Source organism: Equus quagga, chromosome 6 (genome assembly GCF_021613505.1).
Source record: "Equus quagga isolate Etosha38 chromosome 6, UCLA_HA_Equagga_1.0, whole genome shotgun sequence".
Classification (NCBI taxonomy): domain Eukaryota; kingdom Metazoa; phylum Chordata; class Mammalia; order Perissodactyla; family Equidae; genus Equus; species Equus quagga.
This window is the reverse complement of record NC_060272.1, coordinates 130,393,844-130,412,582: the sequence shown is the minus strand read 5'-3', so window position 1 is coordinate 130,412,582 and position 18,739 is coordinate 130,393,844. Positions and strand designations below refer to the sequence as shown.

Here is an 18,739-nt window from a genome sequence, read left to right as displayed (position 1 = left end):
TGAGTGCCGCCTGACTGCTGCCTGCCCCTGGCCCTGAGTGCCGCCTGACTGCTGCCTGCCCCTGGGCCTGAGTGCCGCCTGGCTGCTGCCTGCCCCTGGGCCTGAGTGCCGCCTGACTGCTGCCTGCCCCTGGGCCTGTGTCCCTTGCCCCTGACAACTGCAGCTTCCTCCCAGTTCTTTCAGTTCTTAAAAGCTTGTGCTTTTCCTTCTCAGCTGACGATGCTTACTGGTGGAGTATGGGCACTGATACTCTTTGATTCCTCCACAACCTTATTATATATGGACTTTCGTTCTTTCTCCCCCAGTCTTTTACTAGAGGCTTGTCTAGATCTGAGGAGGAAGAGTTTACTAGGCACTACATAATGGGAAGTTAGAATAAACTCAGAAACCGTGAGTGTAAAGGAAAGGCGTTTAGATTACCAGGACAGGGTTTACGTTTGAGGTGGTGAACAGCTTCTGAGCTGGGAGTCATTTGACTGAAATTACCAAAGCACATAAAAGAATCCTTGGCTCTGCAGGTTTTTCAAAATGTGGAAAAACAACTCTGGCTTTGACGTGATTTACTTGGGCCCTTTTCAGAAATAGCAGTGTGGCTTGGCTGACCTCAGTTCTCTCACAGCTCATACTTTTGAAATGCAAGTGGGTAGAATTGGGAGGTTGTTTTTAATAAACAGATTGATTTAATTAATCCCCTGTTTAAATGGATAGTTTCTTTTCATGTTTTCCTTTTTGAATGTTTCTGCTTGGTTACTGTTGGTTTTTTTAAATAAGCACACTCTTATCTTGTAGCTGCTTCTTGGAAATGATGCTGCCCCCCTCTCCTTTTTTAGGCATACCCAGATGGAAGTAGCAAAGAAAAGAGAAGAGCAGCAATTGCCCAGGCCTTAGCTGGGGAAGTCAGTGTGGTGCCTCCATCTCGTCTCATGGCATTGCTGGGACAGGTAATTAAAATCCGTGGAACTGAAATCACCCTAACTCTGGTTCTGTTTCCTGTATATAAACTGTCTGTATACACTGAAGAAATCGGGCATCCTAAGAGTTGGGGATTACCTATAGAGCTGCTTGTACCCACAGCAGTGCCATGCCCCTCTCGTCTAGAGTCAGTATGGATGAGTGCTGAAGAACGTGAGCTCTCAAGTCCGTTAGCTTTAGGGTGACCATGGACTTTAGCCTTCCCTCTGGATCGCTTGGGGGCACTGTTGATCATCATGCCAGGACACTGTCCCTGGCAAATTGGAACAGATGTTTACTCTAGTTAGAATCCAAGCTCTCTCACTTACCAGCTCTGTGGTCTTGGCCATGTTACCTAACTTTTTTGATCCCATTTACTCATCATGGTGGTGTAGTAAGAATTAAATGAGGTAGTGTGCTCAAAGCATTTCCTATATTGCCTGGCAGCTTGTGAACAAACCTAGATGGTACAGCCTACTACACACCTGGGCTGTGTGGTGCTAATCTCATGGAACCACTGTCGAATACATGGTCCATCGTTGACTGAAGTGTGATTATGCGGCGCATGACTGTAATAGATATTTTTATAAGTAGCGCAGGGTACAGGTCATTGATAGAGATGTAAATAGCCTCTTTGCACTAAATCTGCATTTGCAAAAGGACCAAAAAGCTATTTGTTACAGGTTTGCAGTGATTCTGAGATTTAAAATTAAGCTGCTTCTTTCTTAATTTACTTTTTATTAAAGTAATAGATGTGCATAGTTTAGTACTTCAGGGCTTATAGTGAAAAATAGTTGGATCTGTCCTTCTCCACCTGATTCTTACTGTTTGCAGTCATTCTGACTCTCCTGACAGTTACCTCCGTAGCTAAATATCATGCTTATACTGTTATATCTTGACTTTTTTTTTTCTTCTTAGACATTAGCTTTTGACTTTATTTTTCTTGTAGAGGAAGATTTGCCCTGAGCTAACATCCACTGCCAGTCTTCCTCTTTCTGTATGTGAGCTGCTGCCACAGCATGACCACTGACAGACGAGTGGTATAGGTCTGCGCCTGGGAACTGAACCTGGGCCACCAAAGCAGAGTGCCCCAGACTTAACCACTAGCCTACCAGGGCTGGCCCAGCTATTGACTTTCTTTAGTGGAAGATGAATTATCTCATATCTACTCCCCAGAACATGCACACATTCTTCTTCTTCCTCCAGATTTTCAGTATAGTTATATCACAACTCTTGGTTAAATCAGTTCAGTATTTATATTATTTTCTTTACATACATATTGCTCATAGCCAAAAATAATTACATTTAATTTCTTACATAATTTTTATGATTCCTTGTGATAATTCTTAATTTTTAAAAATTTTGCCTAGCTTTTTACCACTTGCTGATTCAGCCTGAATCTTTCTGACAACTGTAAAAAGTCCCTTTTTTCCCTCTTGCTGATACCCTCTCTGAGGCCCTTCCCTCATTTCCGCCAGGACTGGTTCTCTTGGCTTGCTGCACAGTTACTGTTCTGGGACTTCTTTCATCTTCGTTCTGGGAATTCTTTGCCTCTTGTGTTGGGTCATATTTTTTAGATCCATGTTTTCCTTCTTTTCATAGTTTAGACCGTTGTTTTGATGGAGTACTTCTAGTAACTTCCTGAGAAAAAGGTACATGGAGGTAAATTTTTGAGATCTTACTTGTGTATGCAGTATCTCTTATTTTTCTCTTGTTGGTCAAGTTTTTAAAGCTTTATTTTGCTCCCTACATTGGCCCTTTTTTTCTCTGATTTCCTTTTTTTGCCCATTTGTCTTGGTGCCCATGTCTGGAAACTTTCCTCAGACATGTCGTGATCCCTGGCTATCGGTTTGTATGTAAGAGTGAAACGCTGAAAAGCTGTTTGGAAACTCACTGTGGGGTTGGGATGGAAGGAGGAGCTGGGGAACTGATAGAATTCAGCCTGGAATGACTGGCTGAGGATCCTCTTGTGTCATAGCTATAGATATATTTTCTTGGACTGATTAGCTTTCCCAGAGAGTAGTCCTCTAGTTTCTGGCCTGGGGGAGGTATAAACTGTGTCCTGGAGCCAGAGGTGGGAGGATACTGGTGGGGGTGAAGGGTAGAGAGATCTCACCGTTTAGCAGACCAGTTTGCACTGAATCTCCTGTTTTCATTGTGGCGTCTCACTGGCGCCCTTCTTCCTCAGCTCTGCCTTGTTTTCCAGAGCCCAGGATCTCAACCTTTCCAGAACGTAAACCACCTGACTTCTGTTGAGGCTGGGGCAAGGCAGTCACGTGGTGCATGGCGTTGAAAGAGGTCCTGGGAGCTAACTGCTCTTTATATGGAGTTTATCATTGCCTCATGCCGTGCCTTGTCCTTGAGTGGTATGTGGTACCTCCAATTCCTAACCCTCTTTGGAATTTGCAGGGTGCTGTGGCTGGCTTCCTGTGGCTTCATCATCCCCACCTTGTATAATTAGGTTTCGTTTTTCTGTTCTTGGTTGCCACTGGTTCGTTCACTTTTCAGCTTCTGAAATTTAACTAACATTTCTCTTCTGCTGCCATCTCTCCTTCCATTCTCTTTGTCTTTTTGGGCATGTGCCTTTTTTATTCCTTTATTATCGTCACTTTAGTGGAGTTTCTAGAGAGTGGAAATAAACGCACGTGTTCCTCCCTGTTTAATTGGTTAGCTGTGCAGAGTAAGTGAGGTTTTGACTCTGGGTTGCCCTTTTATGTTTCTGGCTTGGGTGACTTAGGAAAGAATACAAGGAGAAGGGCAGATTTGTTGCGATTTGTTGAGAGGTAGAGACTAGGGTGGGGCGGATGGTCAGTTTTGGCTGTACTAATATTGAAGATCTCTGAGATGCACAAGTGGAGATGTCTAGTATACGCACTGGGATTTGTGGATCTGAACCTCAACCGTGAGGTTTTGGCTAGAGCTATAGATTTGGAAATTACATTAGTGCTTGATTCCATGGATGTAAGTATGATTACCCAGGGAAAGCAAGTAGAATAAGAAAAGTAAACATTTGAGAAGGAAGCCATAGGGAACACTTAAAGTCAACAGGATGAACAGAGAAAGGAACAGCCAGAGAGATAAAAAGGGAAGCTCAGAGAATAGAGTTAGAAAAGCCAAGAGAGCAGTTTCAGGAAGACAGGTGGTCATCAAGGTCGAGAGCAACAGAGAACATGGGAAGTTGAGGGTCAGAAAGGAGTCTGGTTTTGGCCATTGCGCTATCTGAGATGCACTTGCAGTGGAAAGGTGGGACAGAAGACACATTGCAGTGAGTTAGGAGTGAATTAACTGAGAAGTGAAGGCAGTGAGTGGATGGCTCATGAAGCTTGGTTGTTGAAGGAGATAGCGGGGAGGGGAGTGGGCAGTAGTAGCTACAGAACAGAAGGCAAGAGGGTATTTTTTGCTTTTAAAGATGGGAGTGATTTGAAACTGTTAATAGACTGAGGGTAGAGAGTCAGCAGAGAGTACACATTGATTGGAGAGAGGTCCTGAGCAGGTACATGTTCTCTGGTCGTCATAGTAAAACATGAAAAATAAGTAACATGAATTTTGGAAAGAAATAAAATTAATAATATGTAGAAACATTAAATATTTCAATTCTAATAATCATAGAAATAATTTAAAAGTTTGGTAACATTGCCAGATATAAAACACACAAAAATTGATTACATTCCTATATATTAGCAGTGGCCGGTTAGAAAATTCAGTGAAAAAAAGAGCTCTCGTTTATAGCAACAGCATACAATATAAAAATTCTAGCACTAAATTTTGTGGGAAATAGATGATTTCCACTTTTAAAAAGGGAAATACCCTTCAGTACTTACAAGAGAAAAGATTTGAGTAAGTGGTGAAATAGTGATTTTCTTGGATAAGACTGACCTTCTTAGATTTAAGGCAGTTATAATAAAGATCACAATACAATTAGAATTATTTCACAAAGAATTCTAGTGTTCATCTGGCGAAATAAACTTGGAAATATATTCGTCAAAGACATTTTGAAAAGGAAGAATATTGAGAACATACCAGCCCTAAAAATGTTGAAGCATTTAATGAAGGCTCATTGATTGAATCATTTTGGTACTCGGCACAAGAATATCTACTGCAACCAGTGCAACAACAGTGCAAGAAATTGATCCACTATTTATATGGATTTAATAGATAATGGCATGTCACAGAACCTAGGAGCAGGGAAGAGTTATTCAGCGTATGGTGTTGGGTCCTTGCTTTAGAGTGGAGGGAAAGGTCAGATCAGAGCCTTCTCTCATATTTTATACAGCATAATTTCACATAGATTGAAAGTTACTTATGTTACGAAAATAGAAAAACTAAAAGATAATATAACATATCAAATCTCTTGATAGAGAAGGACTTCTGTGATGAGGGCGTAAACACCAAGGTAAAAATCAACAAATTTAATCACTTAAGAATTTAACTTAGGATTTAAAAAAAACCTATAAAACCATAATCAAAATAGGCAGATTGGAAAAAATTATTTTCAGCAAACGTAAACAACAAACACCTTGATGACATTAAAAGCTCACAAGTTGATAAGAAAAATAGTAAGATTACAATAAACAACATGAATAAACAGTGAACAGAAGAGGGAATATATCCAGTTAATAAACATGGAGAAAAGCTCAAAGTCATTAATCAGAGAACTGACTAAAGCAGGGCATAACTTTCCATCACTAAATTAGCAAAGTTTTTAAAGGGTATCCAAAGTTGTTGAGTTTTCTTGATACAACAAAGGGAAAGGAGTTCGCATTCATCATGTGCCGGTTGCGTAGACTTAACGTGTCATTTTGGTTTATCCTTTCAGCAGCTCTAGGAATTAGGCTTCTTTCCTGACTTTTTTTAGGTGTTGAAATTTGAGGGTCAAAATAACAGTTTGTAAATGGTCTATCCTAGGACTCTCTGTCTCCAAAGTCCATGATTTTCCACTTCCCATAACGTAGTTGTGAATGCTGTTGAAGTTGCAACTTTTTGGGAAAACAGTTTTGCAGTATATGTAAAGAACCTTAACCATTCACCGTCTTTTTTGAATTCGGTAATTCCTTTTCTAGGAATCTATTCTGGTGTGGAGAGATTAGAAACTAGAAAAAGCCTTATATCCAAAGATGTTCATTGTAGCATTACTTACATGAGTGAAAAATTGGAAGCAGTGTACGTGTCCCATTAAAGTATTAATTAAATAAACTGTTAAATATCCGCTAAATAGGATATATTTGCAACTGTCAGAATGGTAGTCATGTCAAAGCATGACCTGATGATAGGTTAAAATAAGAAAATATAAAATTTTACATATAGTATAATTATAGCGACATTAATTAAACACGTATGTAATGCGAAAAATACTAGAAGGTAATATAGAAAATGCCAGCAGTGGCTGTGTTTGAATGTAAGAACTATGGGAGATTTCTGTTTTCCAAATTTTGTTTATAATAAGAGTCACACTTATGAGAAAATGGGTGTGGAAAGATGGACTGTTGGCTCTCAGAGTCCCCTGCTACCCTAGACCAGCCTGCGTTCCTAGGGCACACAGAGTAGCACAGATTATGCTCTGTTTGATTGGCCAGAGATGGTTGGGTCTGGATGGCTCACAGTTTCCCGTGAACCTCATCATTTCAGGCCTGGCTTTGTCTGAGCGATCAGGACCAGATCTTAAAAGCACCCAAGTGGATTACTGTACATTTCTTTTCTCATAGGCACTGAAGTGGCAGCAGCACCAGGGCTTGCTTCCTCCTGGCATGACCATAGATTTGTTCCGAGGCAAAGCAGCTGTCAAAGATGTGGAAGAAGAAAAGTTTCCTACACAGCTGAGCAGGCATATTAAGGTAGGATCCTTAGACACCAGTCGGTCGGTCATCATTTGTTGAGGACTGAACATGTGCCTGCTCAGCCAGGCCCTGTGCCAGGAGCTTGGGTTGGGGAGCAGATCTCATTCTCCAGCTCTGACGACATTCAGGGTTGCTGCTGGTGACCGCTGGGCTCCTCCTGTGGCCTGGCAGTAGCTCACCTCGGATGTCTAACTCAAGTGCACATACGGTTGAGGTCTGGCCGCTCGTCTGCCCTTCTCTCCCTCCCAGGGAGCCTGCATTGGGAAGCATGGCTAGGGAGCTCTGTGGTTAAGCCTGGGACTTACTGTGAGCTTTCTATAGATTTGTCCTGTTCAACATTTGTGTGTGTCCCTTTACATGTCAGGCAGAGTGCCAAGCATGCATTGTAAAGTGGGCTTGTGTGGTGTTTGAGGAAAATCGTTTCATCGTCTTTTGACTGGTTCTTGTTTCTTTTTTTGAAATCTGAGACTTTTCTAGGAAACAGCACATTCACTAATAGCTGCACTTCCCAGAATTACAAGCATATTTGCTCCTTGGGCATCTCCTTTATATTACAGTTTCTCTCTGAGTTTGTGCTCTGATTGAACTTAATGGATTTTAAAATATTTCTCAAATCTTTGACTTTGCCTTAGTGTTTTGAATTTGTTTTTTCTAGATTATATGTTCTGATTTGCATGTAAAGTTTTGGTGGTTTGTTTTTTTTTTTTTTTTTGAGGAAGATTAGCCCTGAGCTAACTACTGCCAATCCCCATCTTTTTGCTGAGGAAGACTGGCCCTGAGCTAACATCCATGCCCGTCTTCCTCTACTTTATATGTGGGATGCCTACCACAGCATGGCTTTTTGCCAAGCAGTGCCATGTCCACACCCGGGATGCAAACTGGCAAACCCCAGGCCACAGAGAAGCAGAAGGTGCGAACCTAACCACTGCATCAACGGGCCAGCCCCTGTAAAGATGTTTTTGAGCAGCACCTTTATTTACCCTGGCTGAAGCTTTGAGACAGGGATCCATTATAATTGTGCTGCTGGGCTATGATTTTTTGTTATCAACCCTTTCCTTGTTTTACATTTAAAGTGGAATTCATAGTAGAGCTTTTCTCTGTTCTCATCTGTCTAATGTTCTGTAGTTTGCTCATCTGTTTTTGGAAGCGTCATGGCTGGTAAATGCTCAGGATACATTTCCCAGGCAGCTTTCACTAGTGCACTGGTTCTCCTAGAGTTAGTCAGCCACACCTTATCACTTGCCTACACGAAGGTCATGAAAAGAAACAGTGATGCAAAACTTGTTTACAAAATAGTGCAGGAAAACAGACATTTATTTTGAAAAAATGAATTTTTTCCCCAGATGCACAGCAGGAACGTATGCCGTATTAAGTTGAGTGTGAAAGTTATGCTACCAGTGGCTGATTCTCGGAAAAACTTACTGTTTGAGTTAACAGGAGTGTTTGTTCTAAGTCCCATGGTAAAATAGTTTTTTTGCTTTTCTTTGGAAATATCCACTTTACATTAAAAAAAAACTAGTTTCAACTGAGAGCCTAGACATAAAACCAGTCAGAGAAAATACATCCACCATCTCCCTGTGTCCCAGGACAGACACGACCCTCTAATTCTCCATAAGATGGGCTACCTATGACTTTATGCTAGGGCAAGGTTTTTCAAAAAGTTAAAGTGGGAATTGTTTTAAGGCCACTAGATAAAAATGCATCTGTTTCATTGTTTCATTTGAAACAGTTTGGTCAGAAATCACATGTGGAGTGTGCTCGATTTTCTCCAGATGGTCAGTATCTGGTCACTGGGTCTGTTGATGGATTCATTGAAGTATGGAACTTTACGACTGGAAAAATCAGGAAGGTAAAGTATTTTTAAAACTTAACTTTTCTAGTACGAGAATTATCTATTATTGTTTAATTATCTGGTTTTACAATTTAAATTTATTTTTTTAATGGGTAATATATACCTCTGATACGTCTTATAAAATAGAAAAATTATTCAGTAAAGAGTCTTGCTCCCTCCCTTGTCCCTCAGCTGCTCAGTTCCTTTCTTTGGTCCAGCCAGGGTTACCAGTTTCTTATGTAACCTTCTTGGAATATTCTGTGTATATGTAAGCAACTACTTGTTGTTTCCAATCTAACCTAATTGTGGTACTAATTGTGTTTCTGCTATTATGAGTGAAGTTGTGAAAAACCACCAATATTTCCTATTTTGTGAAGTTTGTTCATATCCTTTGCCCATTTTTCTTTTGAATAGTTTCTTATTGATTTGTGGGAGCTCTTGATAGTTTGAGGAAATCAACCTTTGTAATATGTATTGCAAGCATTTTTCAATTTTGTCTTTTGACTTTTATGATTTTGCTTTATAGATAGACTTAAAAACTTTTTGTATCATAGTATTTATCCATCTTTTCTCCCACAGTTTCTTCCAGTACTTTTATGTTTCATTTTGGATCCATCTGGAATTTGCTTAGGGGGATAAAGTTGGTGTAGATACAACTTAATTTTTTTCCCAAGTAGCTATTTATTGACTATTCACTGATTTAAAAGGTAATCTTTATCATAGAGCACTAAATTGCACTCCATGAGTAGTGGATTTATGAGTGATTTTCACTTTCTACTTTATGTATTTCTTTATAGTTTGCTTTTTTTTAAACCATGAAGCAGTCTCACTTTATAATTAGGAAAAAATAAAGATACTTCAATTTGAACAATAACAGATGTTAAAAAAAAATCACAAATAGTTGAGTCAATGCATGGTTTTACAAAAAGTGGTTGACAATTTGGAAAAAGCATTAGTTTCTCACATATCATACCCCTAAAAATCTTACAAGTTTATTAAAGATGTATGGTATGAAACTGTAGGGAAATTTTGCTTAGAAAAGATCAATAAGCAAAGATGAAGAGTATTCTGTTGCATTTTTCACAATATTGATTTGAATTGTGTAAAATTACTTATTCCCAGCCTTCTCAGTTGTTCATTAGGAACGTGTGTGCACAGTGCTTCTGTTTGCTTTGGAGCTTTGGGGTGGGCACAGTCCATTATCCTGCTGTTAGTGAGTTTGTAGAGACCTGGGGTGACTTGTGTTATTTTGATAACTGCTTATCATTGTTTCCTTTAGGACCTTAAGTACCAGGCACAGGATAACTTTATGATGATGGACGATGCTGTCCTCTGCATGTGCTTCAGCAGAGATACAGAAATGTTAGCAACTGGGGCCCAAGATGGAAAAATCAAGGTGTGGATGAGAGGCATGGGCTCTTGTTTGTAGATGTTTGGGGAGTTCTGTAATGAGGTAGTGTCCTACATGTGATACTCAGCAGCTACTTTTTCTTGATCATCAACTTTATGCTCATCACTTTACTTTTTCTTGTTAATAATAACTGTGCCTAGGGAGGTCCAGTCATTTGTTTAAGGTCGCACAGTTGGTGAGTGACAGATCTGGGACGCCAGTCCAGATCTGCTTCTGCCCTTCCTGCCGGACCCCGCGGCTCACCTTGTATGACGTTTTGTACTTTGGTTTTTAAGGAGTGGGATGATCTCCAGCTCATTATCTGTGGCTTGTATTTAATTGCTGGTAAAACTCCCTGTGCTCGATAAAATACAGAAATGGTCTCTGCTGAGTGAATTTAGAGTCTAAACTTTTGTTTTAATAATTTACTAGGAAAAAGGTTTGAGTTTCTAAGGATTCAAGTTATCATTGTACTACGTGAACCAGACGTCATACTCAGCTATTAGCATGCATTTTTAATGCTCTTTTAGTACATTAGTGAGCACTGCATCTTGCTTGGCTTTGCGGGCTAGAGTGAGACACTCTACTTACAAGTTTTTGCAATTTTTTTTTAATAAAGGTATGGAAGATTCAGAGTGGACAGTGTTTAAGGAGATTTGAAAGGGCACACAGTAAAGGTGTCACCTGTCTCAGCTTTTCTAAGGATAGCAGTCAGATCCTGAGTGCCTCTTTTGACCAGACAATTAGGTAAGTAAGAATCCCCAAACTGCCCTCCCTTGGATTTGAGATGATGAAGCCCCAGGGGGAAGTACTGGTGATTCCTTATACTTTCACCAGGATGCTCCTCTATGGAGAATGAGGGTTTGTGAGACCTCATTTCCCTAAAGTGCTGCTGACTCATTGCTATTATTTTGTCCATTTGAGTCTGTACCCAGAAGAGAGATTAGAAAGGGATTATAGCAGTGTTTCATGTTTTTCAAAGTGTGGTCTGGTCGCATCTGCATCAGAAGCGTCTTAGAGGGTGTGTTACAAATACAGATTCCTGGGACCCAGCTGAGACCTAGAAGTCTCCCTGAACAGAACCTCGTGGTATTACTGGTGTATTTTCTTCCAGTCTCTGCGCAGAGCTTTTGTTTTAGTTTTGTTTGATTGTTTGACATAATGAAAATAATACTGCATACGTAACTGACTAGCCTTCTTTCTTCACTTAATATTATAACATGAGCTTCTAAAATTCATCCAAAATACATTCAACACTTGCTCTCAGCCATAATATAAGAGTTTTAATTGTTCTTTCCATTTCCTTTTATTTGTGATAGAATTCATGGTTTAAAATCTGGGAAAACACTGAAGGAATTTCGTGGTCATTCCTCCTTTGTTAACGAAGCAACGTTTACGCAAGATGGACATTATATTATTAGTGCATCCTCGGATGGCACTGTAAAGGTTAAGTATTTGCTACTGGTTTATTTTGGGGTGTCTCTTCCATTTTGGCCAACCCTGGTAGGCTAGTGGTTAAGTTTCGACACTCTCTCTGCTGCGGCCCAGGTTCATTTCCCAGTCAGGGAACCACACCACCCCTCTGTCGGTTATCATACTGTGGCGGCTGCGTGTTGCTGTGATGCTGAAAGCTATGCCACCAGTATTTTAAATACCAGCAGGGTCACCGTTGGTGGACAGGTTTCGGCAGAGCTTCCAGACTAAGACAGACTAGGAAGAAGGTAACTGACCACCCACTTCTGAAAAATTGGCCATGAAAACCCTAGGAATAGCGGTAGAGCATTGTCTGATGTAGCACCGGAAGGTGAGAGGATGGCACAGAGAGACCAGGCAGGGTTCTGCTCTGCTGTCCACTGGGTCTCTAGGAGGCAGAATTGACTTGATGGCACTAACAACCACAATTTCTATTTACCATTTCTGTTTACTATTTACTATTTCTCCTTTGAGGAGTTTTCAGTGGTGAAAATGGTGATAATTATGGTGGGTAAACCTCCACCAGCTTTTTAGCCATAATGAGGTGAGTCTATGGCAGTAGTAATATTCTTGAGTAATTCCTATCGGCCTGGGGACCTCAAATCTCAAAGCTACCAAGTGGAAACAGACTTTATCATGTGTAGGAGAAGAGGAAAGGTATGGAGTTCTGAACTTAAGTCAGCCCGTTTACAGCAGTTAAATTCTGTCTTGCCCTAAGTGTGGTCCACCTGCAACAGTCAGATTCACAAAGGGCTAATGGCCAAATAAATAGATCTCTTTTTTGTTGCACAGCCTCCCCACCCCACCCCAACCCTGGTCCCCACCTTTCAGGCCTTCCTAACAGCGTTTGTAGAGGGGCAGGAGAGGCGTTGAGTAGAGCTGAGTCGTCTCTCAGATACTTAGTGCCCCCAGCTCTCAGCTGAAACTAATGGCTCTTCAGTACCTTAAGAGATTTAGTTATTTGAAGAGAGGGCCTCATTTCCTAGAAACGATGGGAAATCCAAATAGAAAATTGCTGGAGATCTTTGAGGCAGTCCATTTACATTCTGGACCTGCTTTTAAATTGCCTTATGTAAGTAAGTGCTCTGTGGCAGAAGACCTGAACATTGAACACAGAAACCTGAAATCAGACCACCCTCTGAGATTGCTTGTTCTGGCTTGGGAGTTGAACCAAACACCTGAAGGTAGGAGGTGTAATCTTCCTTGGGGATGGGGGTGGGGAAATACACAGAGCTCGTAGTACCATAGTTGTGGGGTTTGCCCTCTGTGCTCTGTTTGGGCCTCACAGTGTGTAAAATGCCATCATGAAGTGGCTTGTTCAGCCCTCTTTTCTTTTGGTTCTGCAATGATTGGGGCAAAGCATCTCACTGACCTTTTGGGTGGAAAACACTAGAACCCTTAGAATTCTTGATCCCTGAAATGTTCATTTCTCTCCTGGGCAACTGGGCTTTAGAGAGGAGATTGAGGCAGATGAGACTGTTTATTAGGAAAGTAAACACTGGGCCATCTAGTCGGGTAACTGTTTCCTCCAGTTTGTAGGTGTTTATTCAGCATCTGTTTTGTGCTAAGCTCTGTCGAAGGCACAGGAGAAACACGGCATAGTCCATGCCTTTGAAGCTTGTGTTCCTATGAAGTGAGCCGTGTCCAAATCATGCCAGGCAGTATTTGGTCCATCCCTTCTCTAAGCACATCTCAGATTTCCACAACTGTGAGGTCTGATTTAACCCCTTCATTCATAACAACTGAGAAGGGCAAGATGAAAAGCACTAGTTGGGGAGAACTCTTACCAGAAGAGATGTTGGCCTGGGGGAGGTAATACAAGTGGCTTCCACTTCAGGCGTCCTCATGTGTGTGTTAACATTGTGACTTCTGTTCTGTGGTTCTCAGTACAAGCTGTACATGAGGATCATTTGTGGAGCGTTTTGAAAGTGCACAAGCCTGTGTCCCACCCCAGACCTACCACATCAGTCTCAGGAGAGGGGCCCAAGTGTGTAAATCTAAAAGCCCCCATTGGATTTTGGTAGCTTTTTGGTTGTTTATGACAGTAGCAGTGTTGACACATAGGTAATTTTAAAGCTAGGTGGCTCCTTAGCCAAGGAAAATTTTGTAGGAAAAGAACATAGATTTTAAAAAGTTTTTATTGTTTAGCTTTGTGACTTGTATTTTGTTTATACCAATTAACCAGCAAATAGATGATGGGTGCTTACTGTGTATATGACAGTACTAGGTATTTGGAGTGAAAATCATGGGGGAAGCTTTTTTTTCTGAGTCAGTTTTATCCTTTTAGTAACCCCATTTTCAGTTTTTTAAACCCAAAAACTTTAGAAATTGTTACACCTCCCAAAATGTTTATGTCTTAAATTTTCGTGTTGTAGATCTGGAACATGAAGACGACAGAATGTTCAAATACCTTTAAATCCCTGGGCAGCACTGCAGGGACAGACATCACTGTCAACAGTGTGATCCTGCTTCCTAAGAACCCAGAGCACTTTGTGGTTTGCAACAGATCAAACACAGTGGTCATCATGAACATGCAGGGGCAGGTGAGTGCTCAGAAGGTGCCCTTGCACGGGCCCTGTGGGCTGTTCTCGAATCAGTCTGTCTCGGCCCTGCCCCTTCCAGTAACCAAATATGGGTTCACCACACCAAAAAAATATATACACCATACTTGTTTTTCAGACACTTACTTAAATTATATGTCTACAAAACATCTCTTTGGAGTCTCAAAAGTTACCTCCTTCCCTAGGGTGTTTGTATATCATGCTCTTTCTTTTGCATCCTTTGGATAAGTGAGGCTCTGATCTGTCTTTAAGCTGCCTTCAGAACCCCACTGAAGATTTTAAGTTCACAATCCTTGTCTGAGTGAGGGAGATACACTCAGACTTACCAACTTGGGACATCTCCCAGCTACCACGTGATCTAAGGTGGAACTCTTGTAGGAGAAGAGCAACAGTGTCTTTGTAATTAAGACACCTACATGGTTCCCAAGGAGCCTCACTTTTGTAGCACGAGGAACATTAAGGGCATCAAAGTTGAGGTCTCAGGCCCTGGAAGAGTGGTGTGATGCCATTGCACTGTTGGCCTGGGCACTCAGGGATCCTGCTGAGCGTGGAGAAGGCCAGGGGCTGGTGTTTGGGACTCTCTCCATTGCTTGAGTCCCTTTTTTTTTTGAGGAAGATCACCCCTGAGCTAACATCTGCCACCAATCCTCCTCTTTTTGCTGAGGAAGAGTGGCCCTGAGCTAACATCCATGTCCATCTTCCTCTACTTTATGTGGGATGCCTCCCACAGCATGGCTTGCCAAGCGGTGCCACATCCACACCCAGGATCCGAAGCGGCGAACCCCGGGCCGCCCAAAGCGGAACGTGCGCACTTAATCGCTGTGCCCCTGGGCCGGCCCCTGCTTGAGTTCCTGATGAATCAGTAGTTAAGAACACATGGTTGAGATGGCTGGTCTGCAGTATCTGCTGGGCTGCTGCATAATAGCCATAGCTGCCCACTTCCTAGTTTTCTACTTTACTTTTAAAAAACTTTTTATTAAAAAATTTTTTTTGGATTCCCAAAGAAGTTACACAACAGTTCAGAGTGTTTCTGTATACCCTCCCCCTGCATCCTTCAATGATGACATCTTACATAACCATAGTACAATTATCAAAACCAGGAATTGACATCGGTACAATACTGTTAACTCAAATAAAACGTTTATTTGGATTTCACCAGTTTTTACATGCATTCATTTTGAGGTGGGACGTTAAAAGTTCTCTGAAATTTTATCACATGTACAGATTTATGTAACCACCCCTGTGATCAGGATACAGAAGTGTTCTGTCACCCCCAAAGAAACTCCCTTACACTGCAGTTTTATAGGCACCCCCCACCCCAAGCCCCTGGCAACTGCAGCTGTTTTCCGTTATAAGTTTGTCATTTTGAGAATGGTATTTAAATGGAATCACAAGCTTTTAACCTTTTGAGAGTGGTTTCTCTGACCTGGATTTATGATGATTTTAATGGTGTATAGAATAGAGCAAGCAAAGTGTTGGAGACAGAGTTCCATCCTGCACGGGAACTACTAGAAGGAGGAACTGGGTGCTGGAGCCCACAGAGCAGTGGGCACTGTGCTGTATTGATTTAGAAATTTGGTGTATGTGTGATCATGGGCTTGCTCCAGGGTGAGATGGCTCTGTAGACTGAAGAGCAAGACTGGGGACTTGCGACTTAGGAATTCTAAATTTCTGTCTGCCACTCACTGTAGATAGCTGTTGCCCAGGCAAGAGGGTTTAGCATGTTGTGAATGGAATTGGTCATCAAGTTGTAAGTGACAGTGAACCAGCATGCAGAGTAACAGTGTGAAGATGTGAGTCTGACCGGCTGCACCAGGACTGCTGCTTATCCGATGTTCTGTGTTTGCCCCGGGCCGGGGTCTGCTGCAGATCGTCAGGAGCTTCAGCTCCGGGAAGAGAGAAGGCGGTGACTTCGTGTGCTGCGCCCTGTCGCCGCGCGGCGAGTGGATCTACTGTGTGGGGGAGGACTTCGTGCTCTACTGCTTCAGCACGGTCACGGGCAAGCTGGAGAGGACCTTGACGGTGAGTGCCACCGACCCGGCCTCCCGGGAAGTGACCTCAGGCTGGGGTCTTTCTGAACTCTGAAGGAAGCCTTTTCGAGACTGCCTGCTGTCAGGGTGAACCTCGGGATAAAAATGTACAAGTTTTATCACTAAAATTGTATGGAATTACCTGCTCTATCAGGAAAAGTCATCCTTCAGTGAGCCCGCAGCTTTAAGTGGATAGGATGGTGTGCATAAGGCCGAAAAGAAGGAAGGGAATGTGCCTGTCTAGCCAGTGAGATAGCTGGCTCTTCCCCGGGGTACTAGAGTGACAGAAACAGCTAGTTCTCTCCACTTCCTTTCAAAGGCAGATCATTTAACATTATCCTGTCAGACTGATGTCATGTTTTTAAGCAGCTCTGTGTCGCTAGAGTCAGTACAAGGAGTAATTCGAGCCAGCTTCTGTAGCAAACAGTTCCCGAATCTCTGGGTAACACCATCCGAGTTTCTTTCTTAGGACGCCACAGTGTGATAGGAATTGGAGAGCCCTCCCCATCTTCTAGCTGTGCCGTTTGCGATATGTGGCCTCCGAGATCTCGGGAGGAGAAGAGAGAGCTGGATGGCTGTGCTGGCTGTTTGAGAGACCCACAACTGGAAGTGGCTTATATTACTTTGTTCCTCATTTGTTTTGGGTTAGAATTTCATCACTGGCCACAGTGCAAATGCAAGGGGGGCAGGGAAAATGTAGTCTTGTGTGTCCAGGAAGAAGTGGTACGGTGAACATGTAACAGATCATTTACATACCCGGGTTAGAGAATTGTCTGGCATTATTCTTGAGTGACTTTTGGTCCACCTTCCCTGTGAAGCCTCCAGTGCAGATCTAAGACATGAACAAAACCAGCGGAGGTGGAGCGTGTCCTCTAGCTGAGGGGCCTGGACAATGCAGGGTCGCTGAGTTGAAGGAATTGTGTGGTCTCAGCCACTGTCTCGGCCTAGGATTTCCAAAATGGAGATGACAACTAGCATCAGCTGTAGTCCAAAGGTGATTTGGGACAAAGTTTTATTCATCCATCCTGAAAAACAGCACAGAACTGGGAACAGCAGTGTGACAGCCTCGTTCGAGTCTGGCGGCTGTGATCGTTCAGCCGTCTGTGAGGCTGCTGTGGGCCCGGTGCCTTTGCTGAGAAGTAGAAGCTCCACTCAGCCCTTCAGCCCTGGAGGCCCCGCAGTGGCTTGTCCCAGGCCTGCCCCTAACCCTGTGCCTTCCCCGCTCCAGGTGCACGAGAAGGATGTGATTGGCATCGCACACCACCCGCACCAGAACCTGATTGCCACCTACAGTGAAGACGGCCTCCTGAAGCTCTGGAAACCCTGATCTCGCTGCTCTTTCCACACTCGCTTCAGAGCATGTACTTACATGAGGACATATTCATGTCTTGCTGTTTTTTTTTTTTAGTCCAGCTTTTCTAAGCAGATTGTCTGAATTAGGCATAGGAATAATTTTGTGAAAATTCATGTTTAAGTAGCAGTAACCCTTTTTATATTTTTTAAAGGTATTTGTCTGTTTCTAATTGAGGCAAACACTTAATGTTTTCAATAGTCTTCTACCTGGAGAGTGAAATACTGATATTTCTAGAAAAAAATTGTACTCTTTGGATTATTTGAAATGCTGATTAAAATGGGCCTCCTGCAGTAAAACTTGTAAATTAGGAACTGTCCCATATTCGGTAGCTGTTTCCGGTTTTTCTTTTTTTAGATATTAATAAACTTTACACCTTTCTGGAGGCTGTGTTTCTAGGCATCAGTAAGTACTCATCTAGGTACCGTGTTTACTTAGAGTCAGGTGAGGGGCTGGGACGCAATGTGACGGTCCCTGGATCTGAAGTTCAGCAGGAGGTCGCTTCCAGGGTGGAAGGGTAGACTGTGAAAGGTTGGTGAAGAAGCCCTCGCCTGTCCCGTCGTGCTCCTCAGCGGTGCCTTCTCCTGTGTCCTGGCCGACTCCAGCGAATGTCATCTCCAGCTTCTGGATAGAACCAGTTGGAGGATCCATTATGAGAATTCAGTTTTGACATCTCTTTCTATGTGAAGGAGGGTTTGGCATTGGAATTGTGCTATTGTTCTGAAGAAAAATTAGAAAAGGACCTGGGATTTAGAAAAGTCTTTTTTGCTATGTGTGGCATTACCACTTAGCTAAAGAAAAAAATGGAAAGCCAACAATACCCTTGAAACTATTTTGCATATGGGTGTCTCCTTTATGTTTAAAGATGTGTGGAATGCCTGTGTTGATGGACGAAGGTACCGTGCTGGGTACCATTTCAGGAAAGTGGGACTTTGTTTTTGTGGGCCTTTTATGCCCCTTTGTAATTCTAGCGTTTATTAAGTGCAAACCAGTGAGTAAAGTTTTTTATAAGTTGTGCGGTCTTATGATTAACCTTGATTGTAACTTGAAATACAGCCCGATGCTGTGCCTGGCACATAGTAGTGCTCAGTTTGGCTGAATTAATTCTTAGCAGCACTAAGAAATCCCTCTTTCCTACACACATTCCCAAAACTTTTTCTCCTTTTGCCACAAAACCTGCAGCTTTTTGACAAAATGTGGTTGGCTGCCATTTTTGGAGTTGAACATAGCCATGAATCCACGTGAATGTAGTCTGCCATCGCAGTGAAAAGAAGCCTTCACTTAAGTAAAAGAAGTTTAAAGTGGAAAGCAGCAACAG

General features: G+C 42.3%; 1 protein-coding gene across 2 annotated transcripts in view; it reads left to right on the top strand.

Moving 5' to 3' along the window:
- Positions 1 to 17,806, top strand: part of SMU1 (SMU1 DNA replication regulator and spliceosomal factor) — a 24,298-nt gene extending 6,492 nt beyond the window's left edge. The window contains exons 4-12 of one of the 2 annotated variants that reach the window (XM_046663829.1): positions 831 to 941; positions 6,654 to 6,782; positions 8,515 to 8,634; positions 9,896 to 10,012; positions 10,626 to 10,753; positions 11,326 to 11,452; positions 13,855 to 14,022; positions 15,910 to 16,062; positions 17,299 to 17,806. In XM_046663829.1, the coding sequence (XP_046519785.1) occupies positions 831 to 941; positions 6,654 to 6,782; positions 8,515 to 8,634; positions 9,896 to 10,012; positions 10,626 to 10,753; positions 11,326 to 11,452; positions 13,855 to 14,022; positions 15,910 to 16,062; positions 17,299 to 17,397 (1,152 nt within the window). In that variant the 3' untranslated portion in view covers positions 17,398 to 17,806. Of the gene's footprint in view, positions 1 to 830; positions 942 to 6,653; positions 6,783 to 8,514; positions 8,635 to 9,895; positions 10,013 to 10,625; positions 10,754 to 11,325; positions 11,453 to 13,854; positions 14,023 to 15,909; positions 16,063 to 16,539; positions 16,831 to 17,298 lie in introns of those variants that run through there. The other variant, XM_046663830.1, reaches the window with a different exon arrangement.
- The last annotated feature ends 933 nt before the right edge of the window (positions 17,807 to 18,739 follow it).